This window comes from Diceros bicornis, chromosome 1 (assembly GCF_020826845.1).
Source record: "Diceros bicornis minor isolate mBicDic1 chromosome 1, mDicBic1.mat.cur, whole genome shotgun sequence".
In the NCBI taxonomy this organism is placed as follows: Eukaryota; Metazoa; Chordata; class Mammalia; order Perissodactyla; family Rhinocerotidae; genus Diceros; species Diceros bicornis.
In genome coordinates this window covers 82,537,912-82,564,986 of record NC_080740.1, presented here as the reverse complement: position 1 = coordinate 82,564,986, position 27,075 = coordinate 82,537,912, and the positions used below count along the sequence as shown (strand labels likewise).

At 45.6% G+C, this 27,075-nt stretch overlaps 1 protein-coding gene across 2 annotated transcripts in view; it reads right to left on the bottom strand.

Annotated features, from left to right (window-relative positions):
- TENM2 (teneurin transmembrane protein 2) overlaps positions 1–27,075 on the bottom strand; it is a 571,867-nt gene that overhangs the window by 71,957 nt on the left and 472,835 nt on the right. For both annotated transcript variants that reach the window (XM_058545548.1, XM_058545558.1), the window contains 2 exons: positions 6,724–6,934; positions 1,799–1,918 (listed from right to left, as the gene is read on the bottom strand). In XM_058545548.1, the coding sequence (XP_058401531.1) occupies positions 1,799–1,918; positions 6,724–6,934 (331 nt within the window). The remainder of the gene's footprint in view (positions 1–1,798; positions 1,919–6,723; positions 6,935–27,075) is intronic.

Sequence of the window (27,075 nt, the reverse complement as noted above, 5' to 3'; positions counted from 1 at the left end):
CGGCGGCCCGGGGTTCGCTGGTTCGGATCCCGGGCGCGCACCGAAGTACTGCTTGGTAAGCCATGCTGTGGCGGCGTCCCATATAAAGTGGAGGAAGATAGGCACCGATGTTAGCCCAGGGCCGTCTTCCTCAGCAAAAAAAGAGGAGGATTGGCGGATGTTAGCTCAGGGCTGATCTCCTCACAAAAAAAAAAAAAAAAAAAAATGAATGAACACCGAGCACATGAACATTAAGGTGAATATCAGAGCATGCACGGTACAACAGTTTATTTATTAGGTTAATTTGCTTATATATTAATTTTGGGCATGCACGTTGCTGGGGATGGTTTTGTAGACGATACAGAGGAAAGTCAAATGTTTTGAAGTGAAATTATCCTAGTTGGAATGACAGAATCAAATCATCAATGTCTGTGGCACACACCCCCAGACAACAGATTGTGGGATTCCTCAGAGCATTCCCAAACACTTCCTGTTACTTCCATGGCTTTGCAACCTGAACGAGCTGAAGAAGCGCCGATCCAGGAAGGTGGGGAGATGATCTGGGAAGTGGATTTGGGCCATAATCAGTCAGAAAGCAGCTGAGAGGGATGGGGCAGCACAAGGTGGAGACAGACAGCAGGCCAAGCACTTAAAAATGTCCTCTTGGGTTGTCACAAGATTTTGCAGGGCAAGAACGCTGGCTTCTGAGAATGAATAAGGGCAAAAGCAGCTCTACATTATACACGCTCACAGTTCTCGTGCTTCAAAATAATTAGATGTGGCAGCAGAAACGTAGGAGTGAAATTTCAGAAATTTAGCGAATGTTGAGAATTTGATGTGAACCATCAGATGTCTTCTTTGGGTTTCAGAGGTGGGAATATGAGGATAGGGCTACTGCGGGCTCGTAATTGATGAAACTACCTGCAAGGCTACCTTAGAACATTCGAAAATAAGGCCAGACCCTTCACCAGAGAAAGGCAAGAATCACAGTTCTTACCCGCATGATACGTCCATGATTTTCCAGACTCCAGTTTTATAGAAAAATTGTTGCATCAGATTTATAGCAGATTTACAGTCTCCTTTTACATTTGGAATAGAATGCAATAGTTTGTGTTTTTTTTCAGCCCAGGGTGGGTGTTTTCCTTTTCCCATTGATTTCTTTTCTTCTTCTTATCTTTTTTTTTTTTAATTTTAACTCCATGACCAATGGATTAAGGAAATGACAGAGCTTTCATCTTGGTGGGGGCTACAGGGTGTGTGTTTCCAATCAGAAGATAATAGGGAAAGGTTGCCTCCTTCACACAGCAGGGTGACGGCTAAATGTACTTAATTAGACTTCTCTGATTACACCCCACCCCCTCAAAACCAGAGCGAAAACAACACACTCCTAAAGCCACAGACGAAAGCAGAAGGGGTTCACCACAGGACACTACGTCATGTGGATCCTCGTCACCCTGCACTGCCTTTGATTTAAAATACGAGTGAGTTTCCAAGAGCAACTTTCCCTCCCTCTTTCTAGAATCCACCTCCCCCAACCCTACCTCCAACACACACACACAAAAGCATTTACCTGACATGGAAAAAGGAGGATGATGGCTGTCGGCAGCCCTGGATAGGTTATTCGTTCTATTTATTTTTCATTTTTACCATACCATACCAAAAAACAATAAATATCTCTGGGGGGGATCCTCACTAGAGGTCTGGCCTGGAGGGCGTTCCAGTCTACAGGGGAGCCACGTGGTTCCAAGCTAGTAGCACCATCTGTCTCTTTGCCTGCACCCTCAGTCCTGAGTAGGTAGAACCCCACAAAGCTACTTACGTGCCATCTTGGCGGGTGATGGTGTAGCCGTATTTTGGGTACTTGACAAAAGACACGTTCACACCAACCAGGGGAGTCCCATCTGTAGTTACTACTTGGCCTCGGATGAGAGAAACCAAGCTGAGAGAAAAAGAAACACAAGTCTCTGAGCCACACACAGGAGAACAAGGAGACAAGAGGGGTTGTTGAGTCCTCTTCCCCATGGCCACTGCACCCCCACCCCACACTCCCGTCCTCATCTGGTCCCTAAGGCAAGGAGAAGACTTTCAACATTAACTTCTGGCTTTACATCATCACACCTCTCAGAGAGGTGTGGTCAAAAGGGATGTCTCAACACTTGCTTTCCCTGAGGAGCAGAATTGGTGACACGTTGGGGTGAAATCCACGGGCAGCATCTCCTGTCATTCGCTGGGCAATCGGGTCCCCTGTGCACATTCCCTCTACCCTGGGCCTCTCTCTACTTCTTGACATCGTTTGACTTTTGCTTGGCCCAAGCTTCAGGTTGCCCCTCATCACTCATGTTTGTGACTTAGCCTGGCACAGAGAGTATTACATTCTGGTAAGAGCTTCCCCATCTGGCTACTCATTTCCTTTTTTGGCTTTGGAGGAAGGTAATGTTACTCTTCTCCTCCAGGCTGGGATGTCAGAGGGAGTGGAGGGAAGCACACAGAGCGTTTTTTATGAGGCTGGGACATATGCATGCATTGTTTTTTGCTGCCCTTTAGGAGAAAAATTTCTCACAATCCATGGCAGCCTGAGGAAAAGAGAATATTGGAGATATTTTTTTCTGGTAGAACTATCTTGGATTCTGGATTCCATGTAACTATATATTTCTCACATATCAAATTCCTGCTGTCTTGACAGGGGAGGGGGAAGGTGGTTGAAATTCCACTCAACTTTTTCCCACTGTCAGAGAAAGCTCCCCTCTCTACAGATTACACTAACTAGAACTTTCCCCCAAATGCTAGTATCCAATCAGCTACTTCTGGGAAATCCCATAAAGCAATAGAGATGCCACAATATTCTACTCAAAATCCATGGAGGGAGAATGCACACACTTCCTCTCACCTGAATTCTCTTGACTTCATGGAGAAATGGGCTAATGAGAAGTTCCATTTTTGCACTGAGCCCCCAGCCTACCAGCGAGGTCTGCTGCTGTGTTGTTGGCCTCCAAGCCACTGGGCAATTTGGCGAATGCAGACAGGTTCTCAGGCTTCCAGGTTCCTGGACACACTCCCAATTTCTGGACTAGATAATCAACCTGACCTGTTCTTTGCCAGAATCTTGTCCAAGTCTGCTCGATTTTTGGAATGCACTTACTTCTGCAATCCCGGGTGACCTGAAAACTGGAGGGATGCTTTCTCCAACCACCTCTCTTTTTATTAGCAATACCCCCAACTGTTCAACTCTAACCCGTTGATGATCTCAGGAGGGTTTAGACTGTTCCACTGACAGCTCTAATTGTCTGCTACTGGCTGACTAACAAATGAATCCCATTTTTAGCTGGTTCTAACCACAATGCCAGAGTCTCTCGAAAGTGGAAAACTAATTTATGAAATCTTAGCTCAGACTAAGATTTCTTTCAGGCCTTCGCAGACACTATTTTAAAATCAATGATGTGTGTTGATGACCACAAGGTACCAAGCACTTGTGATGAGAAAACAAAATGGGGAGTAAATCCCACAGTGGGTTTTTTCCCCCCTCCTTTTTTATACAACCGTTATTTTTTTTCAATCATTCCTGTAGCATAAGACTTTGCAGAGCACCACAGGAATAAAAGGAGCTGGGTTGTCTATGATTTCTACCCTCTGTTTTTCTAATTCTTCATTGCTGCTGGCTTCCTATCGTTTCTAGGCAGTCAATTTGCAGAAAAGATTCAGCTAAGACATGCTATCAGTTCATTTCTATTTATGATTATTGATGTGTAACAATTATCACATTATCTAGATAGTGAGATCTGCTCTATAAATTACAGTGGTGGAGTCAAGGCATTTTAGTTATTTTTGTACGCCATTATCTAGGGGAAACGCCTTCTTAGAAGTCTTGAATTAAGTTCTTTTTCACTCCTAGCTTTGTCCTTCATTATTTGTCAGACGATAATGCACTGAAATTCACATGCTTGGTGAACTTCAACCTATGTCTCCGAGTAACATTTTGTTGTTTCTGAATTATGTCTCCATGCCGACTCGCTGGAACATGGGATCTTTTGGGTGGTGCTATTTATTGCTACCTTCAAAGCTTCACAGAAGCTTTCTCTAAAGCAAGTTTCCTTCTTTTGCTCCTATCTCTGGGGCTGGTAGAGTCCACCAAATATTCTGGAGTCCTTGCCTGCTTTCCCACATCTTGACTCTAGCACAAAGTACCTTCTGGAAGTGGTGACTATTAGTGAGGAGGAGAAGAATGAATTTTAAGGGACAGGTGAAGAAAGAGTATGGAAAGGAGAATATCAGGAAATTACTGGATTTAGGGTAGAAATACTCAAATCTTAATAGGAAGCCGATTGAAACAGAGCACAGGCCTTTAAAAGATGCATTTACAGTATAAGCAAACTATGCAAACCACACCAAAATGCTTATGGCCTAGTGCGAGGGCTGGTCATGGGTCTCTGGTGATGTAAGAAAAATTTAAAATACTAAGGTGTATGAAGAAGCTATTCTGGTTTAAACCTGATTTGGCCTGTATTTTATTTTAACCAGCGGCCTGACTTATGGCCTGACAAACATACACTGTACATCTGCTTTAACTCACTACCCATAAAGTAAAGAATGTATTCTTTGAACATAAAGATGAATGCCCCCCTCCCTGTGACACCGAAACCAGTACTCCTTTGAAAGATGCTTCCCTTCCCATGATGCCAGGGTCGAGATGCCAGGGTCGTGTTGACCGGCTGTGTTCATGCCAATCTGTAACAAAGTGTCTCCTTGAAATCTTGAAAAAATGTACCCCTGTCATGCTTGATGTATGCTCTTTGTTCCAAGATGGTATATAACTGTGCTGAAACCCACCCCTTCTCCAGAGCGCTTTGCCCTCCCGGGCTATAGTCTTCAGCTTGGCTCGAATAAAGATCTCTACTATAGAATGATTATTATTAGCATCAACACTGGCAATAGGAATTATGTTTACAATTAAAAGGGAACATACCTACAGAATCCCTGTTCCAGAACTAGGATTTTACAAGTAGAGGAAATACTTTTCTGGTCAGAGATTTGTGGTTTCTTTTATTTTTTTGCAGGATTCTTATATTAAAATAATAATATTACTGTGTGTAGTATACTCTACACATAGTATTCTAATTTTACCAATCAGGAAAATGTTTATGAGGTTAAATAACCTGCCTAATGTTACACAGCTAGGGAGTGTCAGGGCTGAAATAGAAGACGGATGAGATGATTTGTTCTTTTCTATTTTTAGTAAGATAAGAGCAGAGAGAGGCTAAAGTTGCTGGCCCAAGGTAACCTTGTTAAGAACCTCATATTCAAAGAGCTGCCATGAATTGGGGCTGCACAACTTCCCAGAGAGTTCTAAGGGGCTGTAGAATTAACTGGCTGTACCATTACTCACCAATCCCCCATCCCACCTTCACCAGGCTCTCTCAGGGAGGAGAGGAGTGAGTCGTGGCCTGATGATGTCTCCTTACCAAAGTCTAAGAGGTGGCACCAAGAGAATCACTTGGTAACAAGAGAGTCAGGGGCTCCTGTGAGAAGTGAAATCTGGTATTTCCTTTGCTGGCTGGAAGCCTCCTGAAGCAGCACAATTCCTGAGTTGCTTCTGGGTCTGCCCAGAACTAAGTGAGGATAAAGAGGACTAAGAGAAAGATGGCGTGATGAAGGCTGTCATGATGAAGGCTGTCGGAGAGGAAGGGGCGCCAGGACCACCCACTCAAGTTCCTAGTTCCTAGAGGTTTCGTGAAAGAGGACCCCACCAACAGTTCTTATTTTGCCCCGGGAAGGAGCATGGAGATGGGGTGGAGCACCCCCAAGGAGATCATGCCCGCCATCCTCACATCTGCAGACACCATCCACATCTGGACCCAGACGGACCAAAAGTGAGATCGTTGATATGCAGGCAGGTCATAAGAAGACCCCCTGCCTCTCCTATCCTTCCCCTCACCCTCAGAATCCTAAACAGTGCCTGGAAGAGAGAAGGGGGTGGGGCTCTCAAAGCCCATTCTTCTCCTTGCCCTCTTATCCAGGGGTACAGTCCTAACTTGCTCTGGGGGGAGGGCAGCGGCTAAGCTGACTACAAAAGAAATCCAGAATTTGCCTCTAGAATATTCACAAGCCTCAAATTAGCAACTGAGAGCAAAAGTAAACTCAAGAGAAACCCCCACCGTCTTGGAATGAGAGGTGACACGCACTGGCACAATGCCTTGCACAAAGTAGGCAATTAGCAGATGCAACTGATGGGGTTGCTGTGAGGATGAGAGAAATCTACATAAAATCCCTGGCTCATCATAGACGCTCAATAAACTCAGCAACTGGCATCACCTTGACTCTAAGATGCCACAAATGATCAGTTATGTTATCAAGTTAATAAATGCTTTCAAAAATACTCTATTGAGTGAAATATTTCAGTGATGATCAAACAAAAGCCACTATCAGAGGTACTATAAAGGGAGATTTAAAATAATAACAGTAATGTCATAAAATAATACATCATAAAATAATAAAAAAATCAGGCAATCAACAGGCGTCTCCCGCAGGTTCTGGGATGAAGGTGGCCAAATCCCACAGAGAGACCAGGACTCTGCTCTGGAGCTGGATCCACAGAAAGAAAAGGGCCTTGGTAAACCAGAGCAGGGAGCTGCCCCCATGGGGTAGTTTCCAGGCCAAGTAGGTCCATAGAAAATCCAGAAGCACTTCCTCCTGGTCCGACAGGAAGGGAAGCAGTGACCTCAGTGGTCTGCAGGGACAGAGGGCACCTACCTGCTGTTGAAGGGGTTGTCTCCAGGAATGATGTGGGTGCTGTCTTTGCCTGCCAAGAGCTTGATGCGGTCGTAGAAGGACTTCACTGCAGGTGAGTCTGTCTGGCCCTGCTGAATGATGTCCAGGGGGTCCCGGGACCCCCGGCAGAGCAGGCTGTTCTGACAGGCTGACTGCAGGCAGCAGTCAGGGTCCAGGCAATCCACCAGGCCATCTGGAAGGGCAGAGGCAGAGCCGGGTCAGCGGATTCCATGGCACAAAGCTGTTTAGAGATGCTAACACCTTCGTCATGAGCAGCATCAACATTTCTCAAGGGCCTGAATTGGCGAGTTTCACAAAACAAGCCCAGTATAGTTCCAATATACACATGCATAGAAAAGAAAAGACTGAAACGAAATAATTGAAAATGTTGACAAATGGTTATCCCCAAGTAGTAGATTAGTGTGTTTCCCTTCCTTTTCTTTGTTATACTTTTCTGGAATGTCTACTTTTTCTATTGTGAGTAAGTATTATTTGAGTGGTTGGAAATAAAAACAAATACTTTACTTTTAAACAACACAGCACAAAAATTTACCTGTAGCCAGTCCTCAGGGGCCTGTGCCACTGCGCACACAAACAAACAAAATGCATGGCATTCCTTAAATCTCACTTTAACGGAGAAAAGTGTTCTATTCTCACTCCCTCTAAGCCAGGGAGGGTACTGCTGACCAGGTGGAGAAGGAGGTGCCGTGAGTTTTACATTGTCCAGGAAATGTGGAGAAATGGCTTTGGCGTGAGCACCCAGAACTGAAGACATCAGTTCACCCAATTGTGTCTGGTACCACCTTCCTGCATGCCTGCAGGATGTCGAATATTCTGATTTACTTACCTAGATTCCTGCCCCTTCATCCCTATCGTTCAACAAATATTTGAGTGCCACCCACATTCTGGAAATAAAACAGGGAACAAAGAATGATGGTGTCTGTCCTTAAGATGCTGACAGTATAGTAGTGGAAACAGATATGACTCATCCTTATTTAAGACCCAGCCTAGGTATGGCCTCCTCCCGCAGGAAGCCTTCCTGAGGATGCCCCTGGCTAGGTTACATATTCTTATTGTGTGTATTCCTGAATCAGAGGTTCTCAGAGAATGGTTCTGCATCAAAATCCTGTGGGGAGAATCAAGGGCCTACCCCAGACCTCCCCAGGGAGAGCCTCCAGAGCAGATCCTGGAATCTGCGTTTTAAACAGGAGTCTCAGGTGATTCTAATGCACAACAAATTTTAGAAACCGTTGTTAATGCCAACTTCCTTGTACTAGAATTATTATCTCTGTATGCTTGCCTTCCTGTCTGGAAAACAAGCTCTTCGAAGAGAAGAACGGTATCTTATTCATTTCTATATTCATGCTTTGCTTAGTGCCAACCATGGAATTGGGCACTCAACAAATGTTTGTTGAATGAATAAATAACTGTTTCCCATGCCTCACATGTCTGTTAGGGCTGAGGATGGGAATGTTTAGGGCACTGTTTGCTCCTTGGAATTTCTTATTAGAATGGATTAGCTGGCCAACCCTTATTCACTCTGCTGGGAATGATGGAACACACAGTGCAGGAACTCGGAGAATAACTTGCTTGCATCTCCCGGGTTTGATAGCTAGGCATTTTGGGGCCATAATTAACATCATAGAAACATGTACTCAAACCCTGGGCTGTGACTTGACAAACACTTGTACTGGAATGCTGAATCAGAGTCCTGGCTGTGTGCTTTAAATTTACTACAATGTAATTTTTTGGCATTACCCTTTTTATTTGGTTCTGCTAATGAAATTGAAATATGTAATTTCACTAAAGTTCCACTGTAATTTAGCAATTAATGTACAATTATTTTAATGCATTACTTTCTTTTTAGCAAACAAACAAATTAGGAGGTTGCGTGTTTTGCTTGGCTTTAAATTACTAAAACTAGCCTCTCATTTTCCACATGGGCAAATGTTGTTCGTGTGCCTCGTAACACATTTCGATTTACAAAATTTCCTCGAAACGCAGACACAGGAGGGTGAGCAGGCATGCAGTGCACACTTTAAATTTAGAGACTTTTGAAGTCAAGGCTCCGAACACCTTGGCCCGATGTGCTGCCTGAATTGGGTACTCCCCAGAGCCTGGCAAATCTCGGACCCTACAAACAGCGCCGGAGAATTGTATCTCAGCAGCAGGATGATGCTGAGGCACCGTTTCAGATCCACATTCAGATTGTCCAGTGGACCCCAGGGCCCTTGGCAGAATAAGAATAAGAAAAAGAAAAGAAAAAAAAAAGCATGGTATTCTGCCTTTAACATCACCTTCCATGGACCGCCTTCACTAATCAGAAGGATTCTGCCACGGAATGCCTGCTTTGAATTTAAAAATATCCTGCTGAGATATGTTGGCAGAGCTTCATTCTGCAGCTGCAGAAACTTCTCAGGTGAGAAGAAACCCACTGTTATTAGCACTATAGATTCCTTTAAGGCCACTGGCCTTTTCCCATTAGGAGTTCCATCCATCTCTGGTGGCCTTTCCCTCCTGAAGCTGGGAATGTGCCCCCTCCCACCCCCAACCCTTTACCACCCACCCATCTCACCAGCTTCAGGACCTCATCCGGCTCAAATAACAACTTAAGACAGTTTTCCTCAGCGTTTTCCTTCCCCAACCCCCTCTAGTCTGCCACTCCTTCTGGGCTTGCAGTTGCTTCAAAAGTGTGGACCTCAAATTTCCCCACTGTTTTGTTGATCCTGGGCTTTTAATTCAAGGGCCTGTCTGGCAGGAGACGTCCTATAAACACATCAGCAATAGCAGATGGCAAGTGCTAAAAAAAACAAAGAGATAGAAATGATTTCCTTCCTCCACATTTACATTTACCTGCTCCAGAGACTGTGCAGTCAGGGTTCTCTGTGTTATTAAGTGTGAGCATACATCGTGCCTGTAATGACCTCATCGTGTCACGTGATCGTGGGCTGCTGCCACTGAACGCTTTCAGCTGACACTGTGAACTTTAAATTGGCACTCCCATCTCCCAGTGGCCTGTCAGTCATGAGAATCGCATCTTTATGCCAGCGAGCCCCTCTCGCGTGGAGTCTGACACGGCAATCTTCCGTAAATTACCCTGTCACTGACAATCTTGTGTTTATCTTGCAAACAATCAAGCAGGCAATCAAACTGTTCTGAATTGCCGGTTCAGGACCTGAGAGGCTGCTGGTGTCTCCATTCAGCAGGGGTGTGAATGTGGCACCGCCCTCCTATGACATTGCATGATTTCTTTATTTATTTATCTCCCTACTTATCTGTTTGTCTGGTTGGTTTTTTCCTGGTGAGGGTGGTGAGAGAGGTTTGCAGAGTTCTTGAAAAGGGCCCACTTCTGACTCAGCGGTTATGGCAAGTGACCCAGGCCTTCTCCATCAGCCCACAGTGGTGTCCTGTATCTGCTTAATGTGCCCTCGTTTACTTCACTCCGTGAGATGTGGCCATGGAGAATTACCCAGGTGCTTCCTGTCTGAAGGCATGCTGAATCACAGCTCTGGCTGTATTCCACACGCACACGTCGTTCGCTAATTGTAATGGCCATTTCAGAGAAATATGGACGTGGAGAAACTTTCTGGGAATGATATGTGAGGCATTCTTTTTATTGCTTTTGATAAAGAAAATCAGAGAGAATCTTCCAGTTCTGGCAACGTGAAGCAGAAATCAGATTAATGCTAAATTGAAGCCTTCGGATTAGAATTCCCAGAGTAAAAAGCCAAAAAAATCTACACAGCATCAGAGGTTAGAGCCTGGCCTGTGGAATCAGATGGATTTGGGTTTGAAGCTCATTTCTTCTAGTGCATGGCTGTGTGAGCTTAGAAAGATAATCAACCTCACTGAACCTCAATTTCTTTGCCTTTAAAACTGAGTTATAATCGTGCATATATCATAAGATCATGAGATGGGGAATAAATGAATTGATATCTATAATAGCAGTCTGGCATACAGTGTGGGTTCAATGAACCATAGGTATTACTATAACCACAAACTCCTTGAAGTTTTCAACTTTTTCAGTTTATAAAAACTGGACATGAAAATAAATGAAATTAATATCCCCTTTATTAGAGTCATTCACTGGTGTGTGCTATGGGTAGGTTGAATCTTGGCAAGAATGCTATGTTTCCAAAGTGTGAAGTTAATAATAATTGATAGTAATAATAAATGCTATAGATTGAACAGGATTTGCATACATTTTTGATTTAAATCCTCACGGCAACCGTACAAAGCAGAATAACGTAACCCTCAAGCTGCACACTCTGGATCAGGGTGTCTGGGTTTGAATGTCGGATCAGCTACTACCAACCTGCTGACCTCGGGCAATTAACTGCTCTGTGCCTCAGTTTCCTAATGTGCAAAATGAAGATGATGATGATGATGTTAGAAGGTGCTGTTGGGAGGATGAAAGCAGTTATTACATGTGCAGCACTTGGAACATGCCTGGTACAGCAAGCATGCAGTAAACTCTGGATTATCCAATTATCATGATATTGCCCATCCTATAGAGTTGGAAACTGAGGCTCAGAGAAGCTGAGTCAGTTATCTAAGCGGCTAAGCAGCAGCTTTGGATAAAAACTAGGAAAAGGCAACCAATGAGATCATCACCCTTTGTCTTCGTCATTATTGGAAGCAGGAGATATTTCGTCCCAAAGGGAGTCAGAAGACAGAGCAGTGGACACCCGTCAACCAGGGAAAGTGTGGGCGGCCATGAAATTTAATCACTTCTGAAGCCTGTCTACTCCTACAGCTGGGAAAGAATTTGGCTGGTTGAAATGAGCATCTGAAAAGGAATCAACACGAGAAACAAGAAGCTTGGGAATTCATTCCCTGCAATGTAGGCTGCCGAGGCCCACACGGTTTACCCGTGAGATTCAAACCCCCATTCAGCTGTTTACCATTGGCATAAGGTGGTACTTCCCTTCTGGGCTGGCTACAGCTTTGTGTCAGCTGTTTCCAGCCCCTGCCTAGTTTGCTCTGCTAGATTTTATCAAGAGCTCCTAAATAGTCAAGAGATTTGACCTCAAAGCCCTAATTGAGCACTTACTAGTAAAGCTATGCCCAAGGGGGAGGAGGCCATGGGTAAATAGAGAGGCTGCAGAGAAGCCACAGTAAACATCTGGATATTTCAGTGTTGGCTGAAACATGCACATCTTTTCTGTCTGGGGAAGGCTGCCTGAGTCCTTGCATCACTCTTACAGGGAGGGAAGGAAGGGCCCTGGGAGAGAGGATGTTTATTTCCTTTATTTTCCTCTTTGATCTTTGTACACTGGGCAGCTTATGGAGAATCTGGATGGAAGCATTTTGTTCAATTTTTGGTGCCTTTTGTTCCTGGTGGCTTGGTATGCAAGTGACTCCCTCTACAACCTGCATGAACTCTCCGGCTTTCTTGGGTATTAAAGGCTTCAGAGAAACATCTAAATTTACTTTTCTCAGTTTCATTTTGTGACAAGGTGGCACAAATCGACGCCAACAATTCACTTCAGGTCCCCGGATGGCTCTGCTAATGTCTGCACACAGCATCTGGGTGGGAACTGGTCAGCAGCTCCGATTTTAAAAATGAGCCCCTCTTTCCAGATCACGGTTTGATGGGAGGCACCACCCACCACCAAACCTACCTTCCCCTCTCATTGGGCCAGGAGGCCATAGAGTGGATTGGTTAAAATGCGGGCTTCGAAGAGCACATACTGTTCCATTTATAGGATGTTCAGAACAGGTAAAGTTAATCAATTATGGTAGAAAGTTAGAAGTTGTAGCTACCTTGATGGGGAGGTATTGGCTGGGAAAGAACATAGGGGAACTTTCTGTATGCCGGGAATGGTCTAGATCTTCATCTTATTCACCTGGCTACAGAGGTGAATGTATATATAAAAATTTATCAAGGTGTATATTTAAGATTATGCACCTTATGTACTTGCTAACAGACTGACTTTAGGCAAGATATCAACCTCTCTGTGCTCTGTCTTCTCCACTGACAAAGTGGGCATGATGATGATGACACCTAACAGGAGCATCGGGAGATTAAGATTAAGATAAATGAAAGGTACTTAGAACAGTTGTGAGCACCTAGTAACCTACTAAGTACCTCTGAATCGTTTGTACTTCTTTGCTTCTTTTTGTGTTTTCTTGGCATCATACAGGTTTGTTTAGCATACAGAGTGAGGTGTCTGCCAAGTTCTCATTTCCCCGAGAAAAATACAGGGAACCCAGGTGGTGAAGCCAATACATCCTAGGGCTGTTTCTGAGACCAGTTAATGATGGGGAGGTGAAAAATTAATGAAGCAGTGGAGAGAAGGCAGGATGCAACAAGTTGGGGCAAGAAGGAAGAAACCTTTGCTTTTTGTGATGGAAATAAAGATGGACTGGGGACTGGGGAATGTTCTTCACTCTGCTGGCTGGCAAAGGCCAAAGGCTCCTGAATTTTAGTCAGAGACATCAAGGAATTCTTGAGTAAAAAGAAAGATGGCAACCATAGGGTTTGTTTTGCCTCAGGAGTTGTTTTGTTTTAAGGTGAGCTCTTGCAGGTCCATGCCTGAAGTGTGAGTGAGGGCCCCTGTTGATATAAACAAGTTGAGTCACCCCAAATCAGCATATCAGCACCATTCTGGCAGCCTGATCTCACAGGATCTTGCAAAAGAAATACCCCTCCAGCCAGCAGGAGCAGTCCACTTGTCAATTTGCCCTCTGGAATGGGGTTGAACATTGGACCCTCATTTCGTAGATGCAAATCGCCAAACATCTCAGGGCATCTGGTTGACTCCACATACACAGGAGTGAGGTGGGGGAGGTGGAGGGTTAGAGAGCACCCTGAAGGGGAGAAACAGTGACCAGGGCTCATTTGTGTCCTAGTCTGGGCTAGGATGCTCCTCCCAGACAGAACTGCTGACCCTGGCCAGTCTCTGCCACCAGAAGAACACTTAGAAAGTGTCAAGGAAGCCACTTCAAAGCTCAGGGACCCACTTGTCCAGCATGGCACTGGGCTCTTGGCCCAATTAGACAAATAGCAAAAGAACACAGGCTTTCGAGTCAGAATGGTCTGGTTTTAAACCCTGTTCTATTGTTCATTAGCTATGTAACCCTGGCAAGTGACTGACCTCCTGTGACTCAGTTTTCCAAGCTATAGAACAGACTTAATACCACTTGCTTCACCAAAGAGCATGGAGGTGCTATAAGATGGTGCATATGAAATGAGATGATGAAGGTATTGCACTTAATAGAGAGGAAGAGCTCAATAAATGGAGGATATTCTTAATGATATTTCCTGCTCTCCACCAGGGAAGGGCACTGTTCTATTTGCATTTTACCCAATGCCTGCTGACAAGTTGGAAGTGAGGGATAATTGAAAGTATTCTGGCTTGATGTAACTAAGAAGTGAAAGGAACGGGCAAGGCTGACTTGATTTAACCTGGCAATATGAGATTAGTTCTTCACTGCCTCTCTTAGGTCTCTTGCACTGCCAACCTTTTAAAGCAACAGATTGGCTGACAGGGTGCTCATTTGGAAGGTTTCACCTGCCATTAATACCCTGGCTGCCTGATGGACCGTCGTTCCACAGGCACCCCGCCCTCCCCACCACGGAACAACCGCCATTCTTAAATATTGCAAGAAGTAAAACTGTATTTGTGCTCCTTCTGGAAGGCCTGTTGGAAGTTTTCCTCTTGCTTGCCAACTCTTTTTGTCAGTCTTTGAGTTCCAAGGCCAGAGATCCTTGGCCCAAAGCACCTTCAGGTTTTCTTGTGACTTAGCCATGGAAGATCAATGATGTCTGACTAGAGATTGGGCAGAGAGGAGTCCTCACTGAGAGCTGCTTTGCTGGCTTTCTTATTCTTCAGGATGGATGTGGGAAAGAAAGCAAAAGCTGCTTAGGAAAACCAAGGCACTGTTATTGAGGACTAGGATATAATACAGGCAAGACCTCTCTTTAAAACAACTTGGGCTTTGCCTTGAAGCTACTGGGACATCTGGTCAACCCCACATGGCTGGGCGTGAGGGATAGTAGAAATTTTATGACAATGAAGTTGCAGTGTGTGTCCACTTTTTGTTTTTGGAATGTTCTTCACCAAAAACCAAACAAATGAACAAAAAACAAAACAAAAACAAACGCTATCAACAAAAATCTTTTAATTCAATGCTTCTCAAATTCTAACCAGCATTGGAATCATCCGGGGACCTTGTTAAAATGTAGGTTCTAGTTCTGTGGTCCTGGGGTGGTCCTGCACTTCTTACAAGCTCCCAGGTGATGTGGACACTGCCATTCCGAGCAGCATACTTCCAGAAGTCAGGCACTAAAGCGCTGTGGGCAAGGTGTGCTCCCTGACCTCCTGCCCTGGGATCACCTCAGTGATGTTAAAATGCTGATTCCTGCTGTCACCCAGACTTACTGAATTCCTGAGAGTGGAGACTGGGAATCTGCATTTTTAAAGACGACTCCCAGATGATTCTTTTGCTCACTAAAGCTTGAGACCCCTGTTCTGAATTATTGAAAACACCCTTCAAATATCCACAGCAGTCCATCTGACCCTGAGGGACTAAAGCAGCTTTTCCAAACTATGTCTCCTGGGGTTCTCTGAAACACAGAAGTGGAGGTGGGACAGAAGGATCTGTGGTCAAACAAAGTTAAACTGGTTTCTTTACAGCAGGACTTTTCAGAGCCTTTGATGGGTGAATATGCATTATGAATCTTTAATGTTGCAACGGAGCATGCAGCATTTCCTGACCACGGACCCCTTTTGGCTCAGAGCATCTGCCTGCAATAGTCTAGTGCCATACAGGTTGGGAAGCACTTCATGAGAACATAGGACTCTAGGTTTGGGGGCTCTATCCTTGGAAGGACCAGCCAAACCTTCATCTACTCAATAGTCACAAGTGGCAGCCCCATGCTTGACTGACCTTCTCATAAAATGCATGCTTTTGGGTGATCAGGCCCAACACAAACCACATCATCACTACTAGCACATCAGCTCAGAGCCCCTGTCCCCGGGGTTCCCAGTGCCTCCCAAAGCCAATGCATTTCAACATAGGGACCCTGTGCTAGGTGACGGCATCCTGGGGGTCAGTAGGACGATGAAGCATTAACGGCAATCATGTCTAATAAGAACTAATGGTTAACACTTATGAAAAGCTTACTAGCTGCTGGGCACCGGGCTAAGTGCTTTACATGCATCCCTTTATTAAGTCACCACCAGAATTCCAGGCATCATTAGCACCATTGTTTATAGATGAGGAATTGGAGACTTAGATTAAATAACTTTCACCTAAGACCATGAAGCTTCTACCTCGCGGGGCTGGGTTTTGAACCCAGTTTGCTGCACTCAAAGCCAAATCCTACCTGAAGCTTCCATGTAAGGTTTGTTACTGTTAAACACTCTGAGTGTCCAACACACAAGAGCCCGTTGTGCCCGCCAACATGACATACTTAGTGCTTGCACCAAGCTCTTGTATCTAAGGCAGGACTAAGTCAAACAGAAGAGGAACAATTTAAATATATATTGGAGAGTGATTTGGGAAACTGAGATACAGAATGTTTTAGTTAGCCCTCGGTCCCTGCTCCTAACTTCACCCAGCTTACACTTCTGACTTGGGTGGATCACCAGAGGGCTGGACCTCTGTCAGCCACTTAAGTTCCTCTGTGTTTTCACAGCCTGTGCCTTGCATCCTTATCTAGCCATCATCCAGTGATGCTCACAAGAACCCTCTGAGGTGGCTTCTATGATCTCCATTTTTCACATGAAGAAATTGAGGCTCAGAGAGGTTAAAGGCCTTGCCCACAATCACACAACTAGTAAATGACGGAAGAGTGATTCATCCCTAGGCTGTCCACCTCCAAAGCTACACTCTTGGCTTCTACCCTCAATTCTTTTTTTTTTCTTTTTCTTTTCTTTTTTGAGGAATATTAGCCCTGAGCTAACATCTGTTGCCAATCCTCCTCTTTTTTGTTGAGGAAGATTGGCCCTGGACTAACATCCGTGCTCAACTTCCTCTACTTTATACGGGACGCCGCCACAGCATGGCTTGATAAGCGGTGCATCGGTCCACACCTGGGATCCGAACCTGCGAACCCCGGGCTGCCGATGTGGAGGGCAGGAACTTAACTGCTACGCCACCAGGCTGGCCTCTCTACCCTCAATTCTTCATAGGAGGCTGCGAGTAATCACAGCCATATAAAGGTACTTTGTGGATGTTGTAGGACTTGGGAGAGGAAATGCTGAGGCTTCAGAAAACATCTTCATTTTCTAGTTGTTGTTCTTTCAGTCTCTCTCTCTTTCTCTCTATCCCTTCTTCCCCCTCTCCCTCCCTCTGCTGCCTCTCCTCAACCCAGACAGAGCCTCTGGGAATAATGATCTCACTTGATCAGAATTCTCCCACCTTGGACAGTCCCTGACAGGCCTCTCTGGTGCAGTCTCACCCTTATTAGCCTAGGGCCATGGTTTTTATACCTCGGGGCTTTCTATCCTGGCTACTGCTGTCTCCCCCCTTTTCTGTTACAAAAACCAGTGGCAACAGAGAGCAGGGGGCTCTGCTCTCAGCCACTGATTTCCCCAAATGCTCGCCCTCTGTCTGCTGTCTCTGGCCTCTCGCAGCCTCGTCTACGCTGCCCCCTGCTCGTCTCATCAAACTCCATTTTAAAGAGCCTGCTGACAGGTCAGACAGAAGTGAGCTGGCCAGTGGAGTCCAGGCCTGGCAGGGGGTGGCGGCCTGGTGGGGTGCCAGACAGTGACCTGCTGGGCTCCTCAGATAGAAAAGGGGCTGTCACCGCTGACACCTCTGAGCAACAAGCCGGAACAGTTACTTTCCGCCTGAGGAGAGACCCTGTCTCTTGGGGTGAGGTGGGAGGACTTGCACCAGAGCTGAGAGAATTAGCAGGGGGTGTGACACCTGTCCTCCTGCTGCATAAAGAAAGACCCCAGACTGCCACTGGGAGAAGGGACCAGACTCAGCCATCATACAAGCTTCCTGCTGGACTAGGGAAATTAGAAGTACTAATTTCTGAACATGGTCGTTGCCATGCTTCAGGCACTGTGCTTAGCACTCCCTGGAGATCTTCCCATTTAATCTTCATATCTGCTTGACGGTGTAGCTACTAGCAGCCAGTATTATACTCCAATTATGATCACAGGATCTGGAGGTCTGCAACATGTTGGCTGTGTGGCCTTGGGCTAGTCACTTCACCTTTCTGAGCTTTAGTTTCTTGAGCGGTAAAACGGAAATAATAATCCTACCAGCTTAACAGGGCTGTTGTGAAAAGATTAAATAAGCCTTATGCAGACGCATTTAGCATATAGTAACTGTCTGTTCACTTCAGCTTTACAGATGGAGAAATCTAGTCCTAGAGAGGTGACGTGGCTTGACAAGGTTGGGCAGCTGCCAGTGAGCAGTGGAGCTGGGATTCGCACAGGGCTGGCCCAACCTCGGACTTGCTGGTCTTCCTCACTACTCCGTGCCTCGCCAAGCAAGCAGTAGTTTGGGAGGTCGGGGTTCACTAAATCATGATCCTCAGTGGCTCCTGCCTTTCCTCCTGTCTTAGAGCAGGATTACGGAGCTTCCACACCTACTGCCATCAGCCCACAGGAAGTCGATATACAGGACAAGCCAAGATGACAATAGAGATGAAGAGTAGCATAACCATGTGTTCACATCTTACTGAAAAGAAATATCTTACATTTGGATTTTCTTTGCATTAATAAAATGATGTCTATGTTATATGTGACTTGGGTGTCACTGTCTGTATGCGAGTGATTTTTTTAATCCTAAAATGAAATTTACTCATCCTAAAATAATCTATTGAGTAAAAGACAACTGCTTCCTATCCTAGAGACTTCTCATTTAAGCTTTCATTCACTCGATTCATTTAATAATGAATTGACCAAGACAGAGAGGGACGCTGCAGTTATGGACCTAGATTCTAAAAAGGAAACAGACAATTAACAAATAAATGTATAATAGACTTTGAGAGAGTATAATATTTTGAAGAAAAGTAAAGCAGGGCAAAGCAATGGAGATGATGGAGGAGGGGATTTGCTGCTTTAGAGCCAGGGACGGCACCTCTGAAGCGATGTTTGGGTAGAAACATAAGTGAAATGAGGAAACAAGTCATAGAAACATCTAGAGAAAGAGCACTCTGGGAAGAGGGAACAGCAGGATCAAAAGCCTAGCATGGGAATGTATTTTGTGCGATATAGGAACAGCAAGATGGCAGGTGTGGGGCTGAATGAGGAAGAGGAAGAAAGGAAAGAAATGAGATCAGAGTGGAAACAGGGATCCGCTTATGCAGAGCAACGGAAGCCATTGTTGCAACCTGGATACCATTCTACGGAAGATCAGAGGCCCTGGGAAGGTTTGAGCAGGGGCCTGATATGACCTGACTTTTAAAAGGATTCTTCTGACTGCTCTGTGTAGAACAGACTGGAAGCTGGAGGATAAATAATTCAGCCCAGCAAAGTTGGTGGCACAATCTGGGTGGAGGTGGAAAGATATTAAGAAACCATGGACTTAGTGATTAAGTATAGAGAATGGAGGGGCCAAACAAGGGTGCAGCAACATGCATAGACGAATGTGGCATGGGAGAGACCCAGGGAATGACCATCCCAGCAGACCACGTGATAATTGACTGGCCACCCCAGCAAACAACGTGATAGTCGGGAAGTGATGGCATTGGAGTTGCACATCAAAGGGCCAAGACTTCAGGTGATGGGCCCCAGCGGTCTGGAATCTTCTCCCTAGATCTGCTCCCCCTGAGCTATGTGCTTTTCGAGTGAGCGTGGCAGAAATAAGATAGGAGAAGCTTGCTCCGGTGACTGGGGTATCCCTTTTCTGCATCTATTTTCTCCGCGGATTCCCCTTTCTCTTCCTGACCCCAGATCCCAGCAGCTTTGGACTCTCTGGCAAACCTGATATACAACTACTTTCAGAAAAAGGGTCTGGGATAAGAAGACATTTGGAATTAGGAGAACTGAGCTTCAATGCCTGCACTTCACTGCTTGACTTTGGGCAAGCTGCCCTCTAGCTCCTGTTTCTCTGTTGGCTAAATGGAATCCTCTATTGTTAAATGTCGGCAGCTAATTCAGAGATTTTTGTAACCCTATGCAGCCCAGACAGAACATGTCAGTGAGCCACCCAGCTTGGGCGCCACTGGTTTGTGGGAAAATACCACTCTGAGGGAAAATACCACTCACGCCAGAGCCAGTGGCTGTGGGATTAAGGGGGATATATCCGAACAGGGACCAAAAGATGGATTTCTGATTCTGAAATGTTATGCATTACTTGATATGATGAGCTGTGATTGGGGGCAGTGTGTGTTTTCAGAGTCTCTGAAGTCACATTACACAGGGAGATACTAATACTTAGAGCTATCATTTAAATAAAATGGCATTAAGGCACCTCCTCTGAACTTTCTAGTCAAACCTCACAACAGGCCTATGAGGTTGGTGTTGCTGTTCCCAGGCTACAGATGAGGGAACAGAGGCTTGGACAAGTTAGGTTCTTTGTTCAAGGAAGCACAGCCAGTAAGGACCAGAGCCAGAATTTACACAAGTCTGCCTGACCCCAAAGCCAGAGGACCCCAGCAGTAAAGGGCAAGCATCACCTGCTGGCCCGAGGCGAGCACTGTCCTGTGGGGGAAGGAGAAGCAGCAGACATCACCATGGGCAAGAGACCAGGGCCAGCTACCATCCACCCTCTCCCACCACACTCTTCCACATCTGCCCTTTATTCTGATGCTCTTGAAAGAGGAGGATGGATCCTGGGAAGTTGGAGCACTGAGCCCCCCTCCATAGCCATATACCTGTGGCAGGGCCTTCACTGAGTCCAGTGACGGCCCCAGGGTCCATATGCCAATCAAGTTGCCACTGTCTTGGGATGAAGAGCTTTTTGGCCTCTGGCTCCCCATCAGGAGGCCCAGGGCTGCCACACTTGGAGGAATCACTCTGCCAGCACTTGAGATCCCCTCAAAATTGCAAGTATTATGCCAAGTCAGTGGTTCTCCAAGTATCAGCATCATTTGGGCCCTTGTTAGAAATGCACATGCTTGGGGCCCAGACCAGACCTACTGAATCAGAAACTCTGTGCACGGGGCCCAGCACTCTGTGCATTATGCCTTCCAGGTGATTCTGATGCCCACTGACCTATGAGAACCATTGTGCTAAATAAGTGTTTTGCATGTATTAACTCATCTAAGCCTCACAGCATCCTATGAAGTAGGAACGAGCATTAGTTTCGCTTTACAGAGGACGAAACTGAGGCTCAGAGAGATAGAGCGACTTGTTTATGCTCATACCATGAATCAGTGGAGGAGCCGGTACATGAACCCAGAGCTCCCTGATCCCAAAGCCTCTTTAGCACCCCCTACCCGCGGGCTGTCTCCTCCCCCTACAGTGAGAGAACACCCATGTGCAAAGGAAGAAACATAGAGAAAGGCCACTCTTTCTTCCCTGCTGTGAGCATGTGCGTTCAGGAGGAACTCAAGCAGATATATCAGCCTTCTGTCTGAGGGAAGAGGTGTGGTCGCAATTTCGGAGGCGAAGATGCTAAGTGGAGGAAGGCAAAGCAAATACTTAGGGTAAATTGCACTCTGCCCAGCATGACGCACCAGACCTGTCTCTGCCTGTGGAGACCCGCTTCCCCAGCCTCACTCCCCTCCTCTCTCCACCTGGGGTAGCCATGACACACTTCTCAGAGGTCCCCAGATACGCACTACTGTCTCTTGCCTCTGCGCCTTTGCCCTTTTCTTCACCCACAATGCCCTTCCCTCTTTCCTTATTTAATTTCTCTGCAGCTTTCAAAATTCAAACTTCACCTGCTCTGGAGCCTTCGATGGCCCTCGGCCTTACATCTATCACGGACCCTGAGTATTCGGCTTTGTAGTGGCTGCTTTCATGAATGTTTCACCCACAAACAGGCCATGGATTCTTTGTGGGCAGAGTCTGAGTCTCGTTCATTCATGCACAGTAGAGGCTCGGTGTACATTAATTGAATGAATAAATGATTTCGGGGGGGCTCTGTCCAGGAGTGTGGCTGTTTTGGGGGTAGGTGGTTGCTGTCATCACCATCCATGACAAGAAGTCTGATTAGGGCCAGGACTAGGGGGAGGTAGTGAGGCGCACCTAGGGCACAAAATTAAAGAATGCCCTTTCTCTCAGGTGCTAGGCACCTCAACTCATCCTGGTCTAGGTACTAGGTGTGAGATACATCTTGGCTCAAATCAGTAATGCCAGACACCCATTCTCTGGAGAGCAACTGGGTCCCTTTGGGGCAGCACGGCATAGAGAAAACTGTACTGGATTTAGAGCCAGAAACCAGACCTCCAGCTCAGACCCTGCTATTAGACCTTGAAGAAGTCACTTTCCCTCTCTGGGCTTTGTACCTGCTGGGGCTGCTATATTTTTGTCTTTCTGCATCTGACATTCCTGGACTTCATGATTCCCATAAATGAAAGAGGCAGTATCACTCAGCGTGTGTGACCACAGAGTTCTAGGAAACACAGTGGGCAGATCAATGATGACATACCTTGAGGATAGGAAAAGGGAAGGAATTCCCTTGGAAAAGTTTGGACTTTGTTGTGAGTGGGAAAGAGGCAAGCACTGGGCACAGGGCATTCTACAGTTTTCTTTGGATTGACAATTGGCCACATAGTTCTGGCCCCTCTCCAATCCCCCAGAGCTCTTGGCTGAGAAGATGGAAAGTCAAAGAAAAGAGCACAGGCCTTGGGCAGCTGCTCCTGCTGTGCTGCGAAGAACACCCAGCTATTTAAAGTCCAGCTGCTCCACTTTCCACTGCTCGCCCCCTGGCATTCCAGGGCACAAGCACTTTGCAGCAAAAAGGCATTCTAAATCCAAAACTGGGGGGAAAAGCTAACGTCAGTGCTATTTTTCAGAATGCTGCAGGATTTGTGTTTCTGAGGGGCTGAGGGTATTAAGCACTCACGGTCTGCCCTGATCTGATCCCAGACACAACACACAGGTGCTGAGAGGGGCCCATAAGGAGGGCTCTAACCTGGCTTCTGACTCCTGGTGTGGCTACATTTGAGCTGTGGGACCTGGGTAAACCACTTCTCTCTGCTTCTGTGTAAAGGATAATAAGGGGCTCTTAGGGCTTTTGTGGGCTATTGTCATGATTTATTTGGGCAATGTGGGTAAAGTCTTAGCACAGACCTGGCCCCCTGTAAGTGCCCAACACGCCAGGCCTTTGACATCACATCCTTTGACAACAAGCCAAAGGACACTCTCTGTTCTGGGACTATCCAGAGCTCAGATGTGTTCCTGGGACATGTTAACGTCTGCACCAGATTTCTCAACCTTGGCATTATTGACATTTCAGGCTGGGTCATTCTTTGTTGTTGGGGGCTCTCTTGTGCATGTAAGATATTTAGCAGCAACCCAGGCCTCTACCACTGGATGCCAGTAGCACCTCCTCCCCTCCTCCCTGTTGTGACTCATAACATACCTCCAGACATTGCCAATCTCCCAGGGAGAGCAAAGTTGCCCCAGGTAGAAAACCACCGGTCTGGACAGAGGGGAGGATTGTGGGAGCAACAGAGCTAATCACTGCCCCAGGGCCCTCGAACCTTGATTCAAATGCTCGTCACAGAAACCAAGAGGGTACTTGCTGCAATCTAGGCAGTTTTCTGGCCAAGGCAAAAATACAGGAAGCCAACATAATGATATAAATGTTATCTCTTTGCCACCAGTTAAATCTGTGTTTTGATCCTTTAATTCCCTAAAATAAGTCCGTAGTGATTTAAATTATTAACATTTTTTGCAGATTATGCATTTTAATCACAATTTTATGATGAATATTTGATTTATCATCTAATCAGGGAAAAAATATAATCCCTTAAGAGACACTTAATAACCATTTAAACTACTAAAGACCTGATTAGAAAAGACTGAAGGTGCCATGTTAGGTAAACTCATGAACTTTAAACACCTTTTTATTTTTTTAAACAAATTCCATGGTCAAATAAATTTACTGGGAAAAGGTTTTCAACGAGAAAGTTTTATCTTTGAGGTGATTTTTCCTGAGGCCTCTTTGCAATGACACAAATTCTGTATGTGTTTGAACCTTCTTCAGAAACAGCTTCCAAAGTTTGTTAATGTTTTAGAAGAAATGAGATGCTGGCCTTACAGTAGGAAAGCAGTATATCATAGTGGTTAGCTGAAAGGCTTATTTTATTTTATTTTTTTGGTGAGGAAGATTAGCCCTGAGCTAACATCTGTTGCCAATCCTCCTATTTTTTGCTGAGGAAGATTGGCCCTGGGCCAATAACATCCATGGGCCCTAACATCCGTGCCCATCTTCTTCTACTTTATATGTGGGATGCCTGCCACAGCATGGCTTGACAAGCGCTGCGTAGGTCTGCGCCCAGGATCTGAACCTGCGAAACCCTAGGCCGCCAAAGTGGAGCTCGTGAACTTAATCAACCACTATGCCACTGGGCCGGCCCCTGAAAGGCTTATTTTGAATAGTACCTTCTTGAGCCTCTGTATCCTCATCTGTGAAATGGAAAAACTACGAAGAGAGAGATTCGTAGAGCTTATATTTCTGGTGTTACGAAAAAGACAACATAACAAGAAACAGGTAATTTAGGAGTGTGACATTTGCTGTGAAGGAAACACCAAAGGGTAACGGGAAAGAGACAGGGGTGGATTTTACAGGTCAAGATAGGCCTCTTTGGGGAGTGGGCATTTGAACTGAGAACTGAGAATGACTGGAAGGAGCCAATCATGTAAAATGCCCAGGTCAGAGCATTTCTGGCCCCGGACCAGCAAAGGCCCCGAGGTGGGACTAAGCTTAGCATTCGAGGATCAGAAGGCTGGCTAGTGTGGATGAAGCAGAACTTCTGGGGAGGGCGGTGGGGGACAGGTGAGAGAGAAGGTGGGAATGTGTCATAGAAGGCACTCTAGGCCAAAGGAAACATTTGATTTTGATTCTAACTACATGAGAAGCCCTTGAGGGCATGGCATGATCTGATTTACAATTTAAAACTATCCCTCTGGCTGCTGTGTGGAAGAACAGAGAGCAAGGGGCATGAGCAGTGGCAGAGAGACCTGTTGGCTGCCTGTTCCCATTATCCAGGTGCTTACAAAGCTCAGCACAGTGCTTGGTGCATGTAAGCTCTCAAAAATCTTACTGATTATGGTTTTTATATGCAATGGAGAATGGATTCTCTTTTTATTTTTTAAACTTCAACAGAATAAAAGAAAACTGAACCCCAACCCTCAGTTTCCTAAACAGAAGATTCTCTAGTCAAATATGGCCAGGGAGTCAAAGATCTTATTTCAACTGGAAGATCCAGAATAACTTCAGCCCCCTATTGCCAGGTGGTCCTCTAGGATTTCAGTTGGGGCTAGTTCTGCTTCCCTCCCAAAGAAGAGAGACCCAGCGCCTGGCCAGCTGGCAGTGGCCTCAAGGCCAAGTTCTCTTCCTAAGGATTGGATATATTGCTTTCCTCTCGGGAGCTAATCAGGGCCTCCATTTATGGCTCCAGCTACATTTGCCACAAGGTCTTTGGACTGCAAGAGGAATCCTCATCCAACCCAATTAATAGAGAAATGTTGCATTTTTAAGCTGTCCCCCACCCAACCAATCCATCAACATGATTTGCACACATTAATCAAGGCATTTACAACGGGTTCACCAAGCTTTATCACTCATTGGATGAAGAAACGGTACTATTTGGACCTGAGAACCATAACTCTTCCAGAGTCCCCGAAGTCCAGAGCTTGGCTCTGCTAAACACACAGACAAGGTGAGTTATTAATTAACAATTGAGATAAATGCCGGAATAGCATCCCTGAATCATGTCAAACCAATTTGGATCAGTATGGGATGGGGATGGTGGGGGAGGCAGTGGGCGAGGGGTGGGTTTTGTCTGTTCCAAGCGCTTTGGACAGACTCCAGTGTTATTTCTCCTCATTTGGACCTGGCTAGAGTGCCTGGAGCTCAGGCCAGCATCCACATCTCTTAACCCAAGGCAGCCTCCTTTGGAGCAAAACAAGGAACCAAGCCTCGCAGATGGAGGTGGGCTGGGAAATAGTTTGAAGAGCAGCCTCAGTAGAGTCTTTAATTTAGGGAGGGAAATGGAGAAGCTGCTGGTAGACAGAAGAGCCCCCACCAGGGGTTACTGATCACACAGATCTGTGGCTTTGAGGGCTCTCCACGGAGACAGGCTGAAGACCCCAGGCTCAACATCGTGACGGGCTTTCTTTCCCGTTCTGCGGCCGACACTCACACTCCGCCGCTTCTCTACATTCTTACTGAACTAAGCTCTTCCACCCTGTCAGGCTTCACACACCAGATTGTAATCATCATCATCATCATCATCATCATCATCATCATCATCATCATGTGTTTATACATCATAACTTTTCAGATGGCTGTGAGCTCTTTGAGGACACATGTCATATTTGTCTTAGTATTTTCAAAGGCCTATTTCCAAGGTCTAACATTTGGTAAACGTTCAACAAGTGTTTGTTAAACCATGAATGAATAGCTAATGGATGGATGGATTCATACCCTAATGACAGAAAGTTAAAGGTTTTTTAAATTTTGAAACAAACATTGGTCACTTCTCCAACCAGGAGTGGAGAGCACTTCTAAAACATACTCAAGTTATTTACTCGGACACTAAACATGAAAATGTGTTCATGTTTTTGCTACTTATTTCTTCTTGAAATAAAATTCTCCTCTCCCCACTTCACTTTTCTTGTGCTCTGGGAACTCTAGGGGTAGGGGTTTGGGGTCTAGGCACTATGACATTGGGCTGGGTCAGCCCACTCAGGGGAAACCATTATTTAAATAAATTTTTCTCAAAATGTGGTCTGCAGACCACTTTATGTGTCGGAATCCTCTGCGGCATCCTCCACTTGGTAAAAATGCAGACTCCTCAATCCCATATCTGACAAGAAATCAGAATCTCAAAGGTGGGAGCCTAGAAATCTAAATTTAAAACAAGCTCTCCAGTGCAGTTATGCAACGTTGAAGTTCTATAAGCACTGGTTAGAACCTCAGCGGTTACGTACTGTGGGGAAATTATTGGTTGGGCTCCATCTATGTGGATCCAGCAGTCATTCTAGAAAACAACAGCTTTAACACTAATAACGTTAAAGCTAGCAGCAGCCAACACATGAGGGCATCCTATGAGCCAGGCACCGTGTAAGACATATTACATACATTTTCTCCCTGAAACTTCACACCTGGTAATGGAGGTGGCATTATCCTGCCTATTTTATAGACAAGAAAACTGAAGAGTAAAGTTACTTGCAGAAGTGGGACACAAAGCCTGACTCCTGAGCCCAGGCTCTTAACCATTATGGTGTTACAGTGTCACCCATT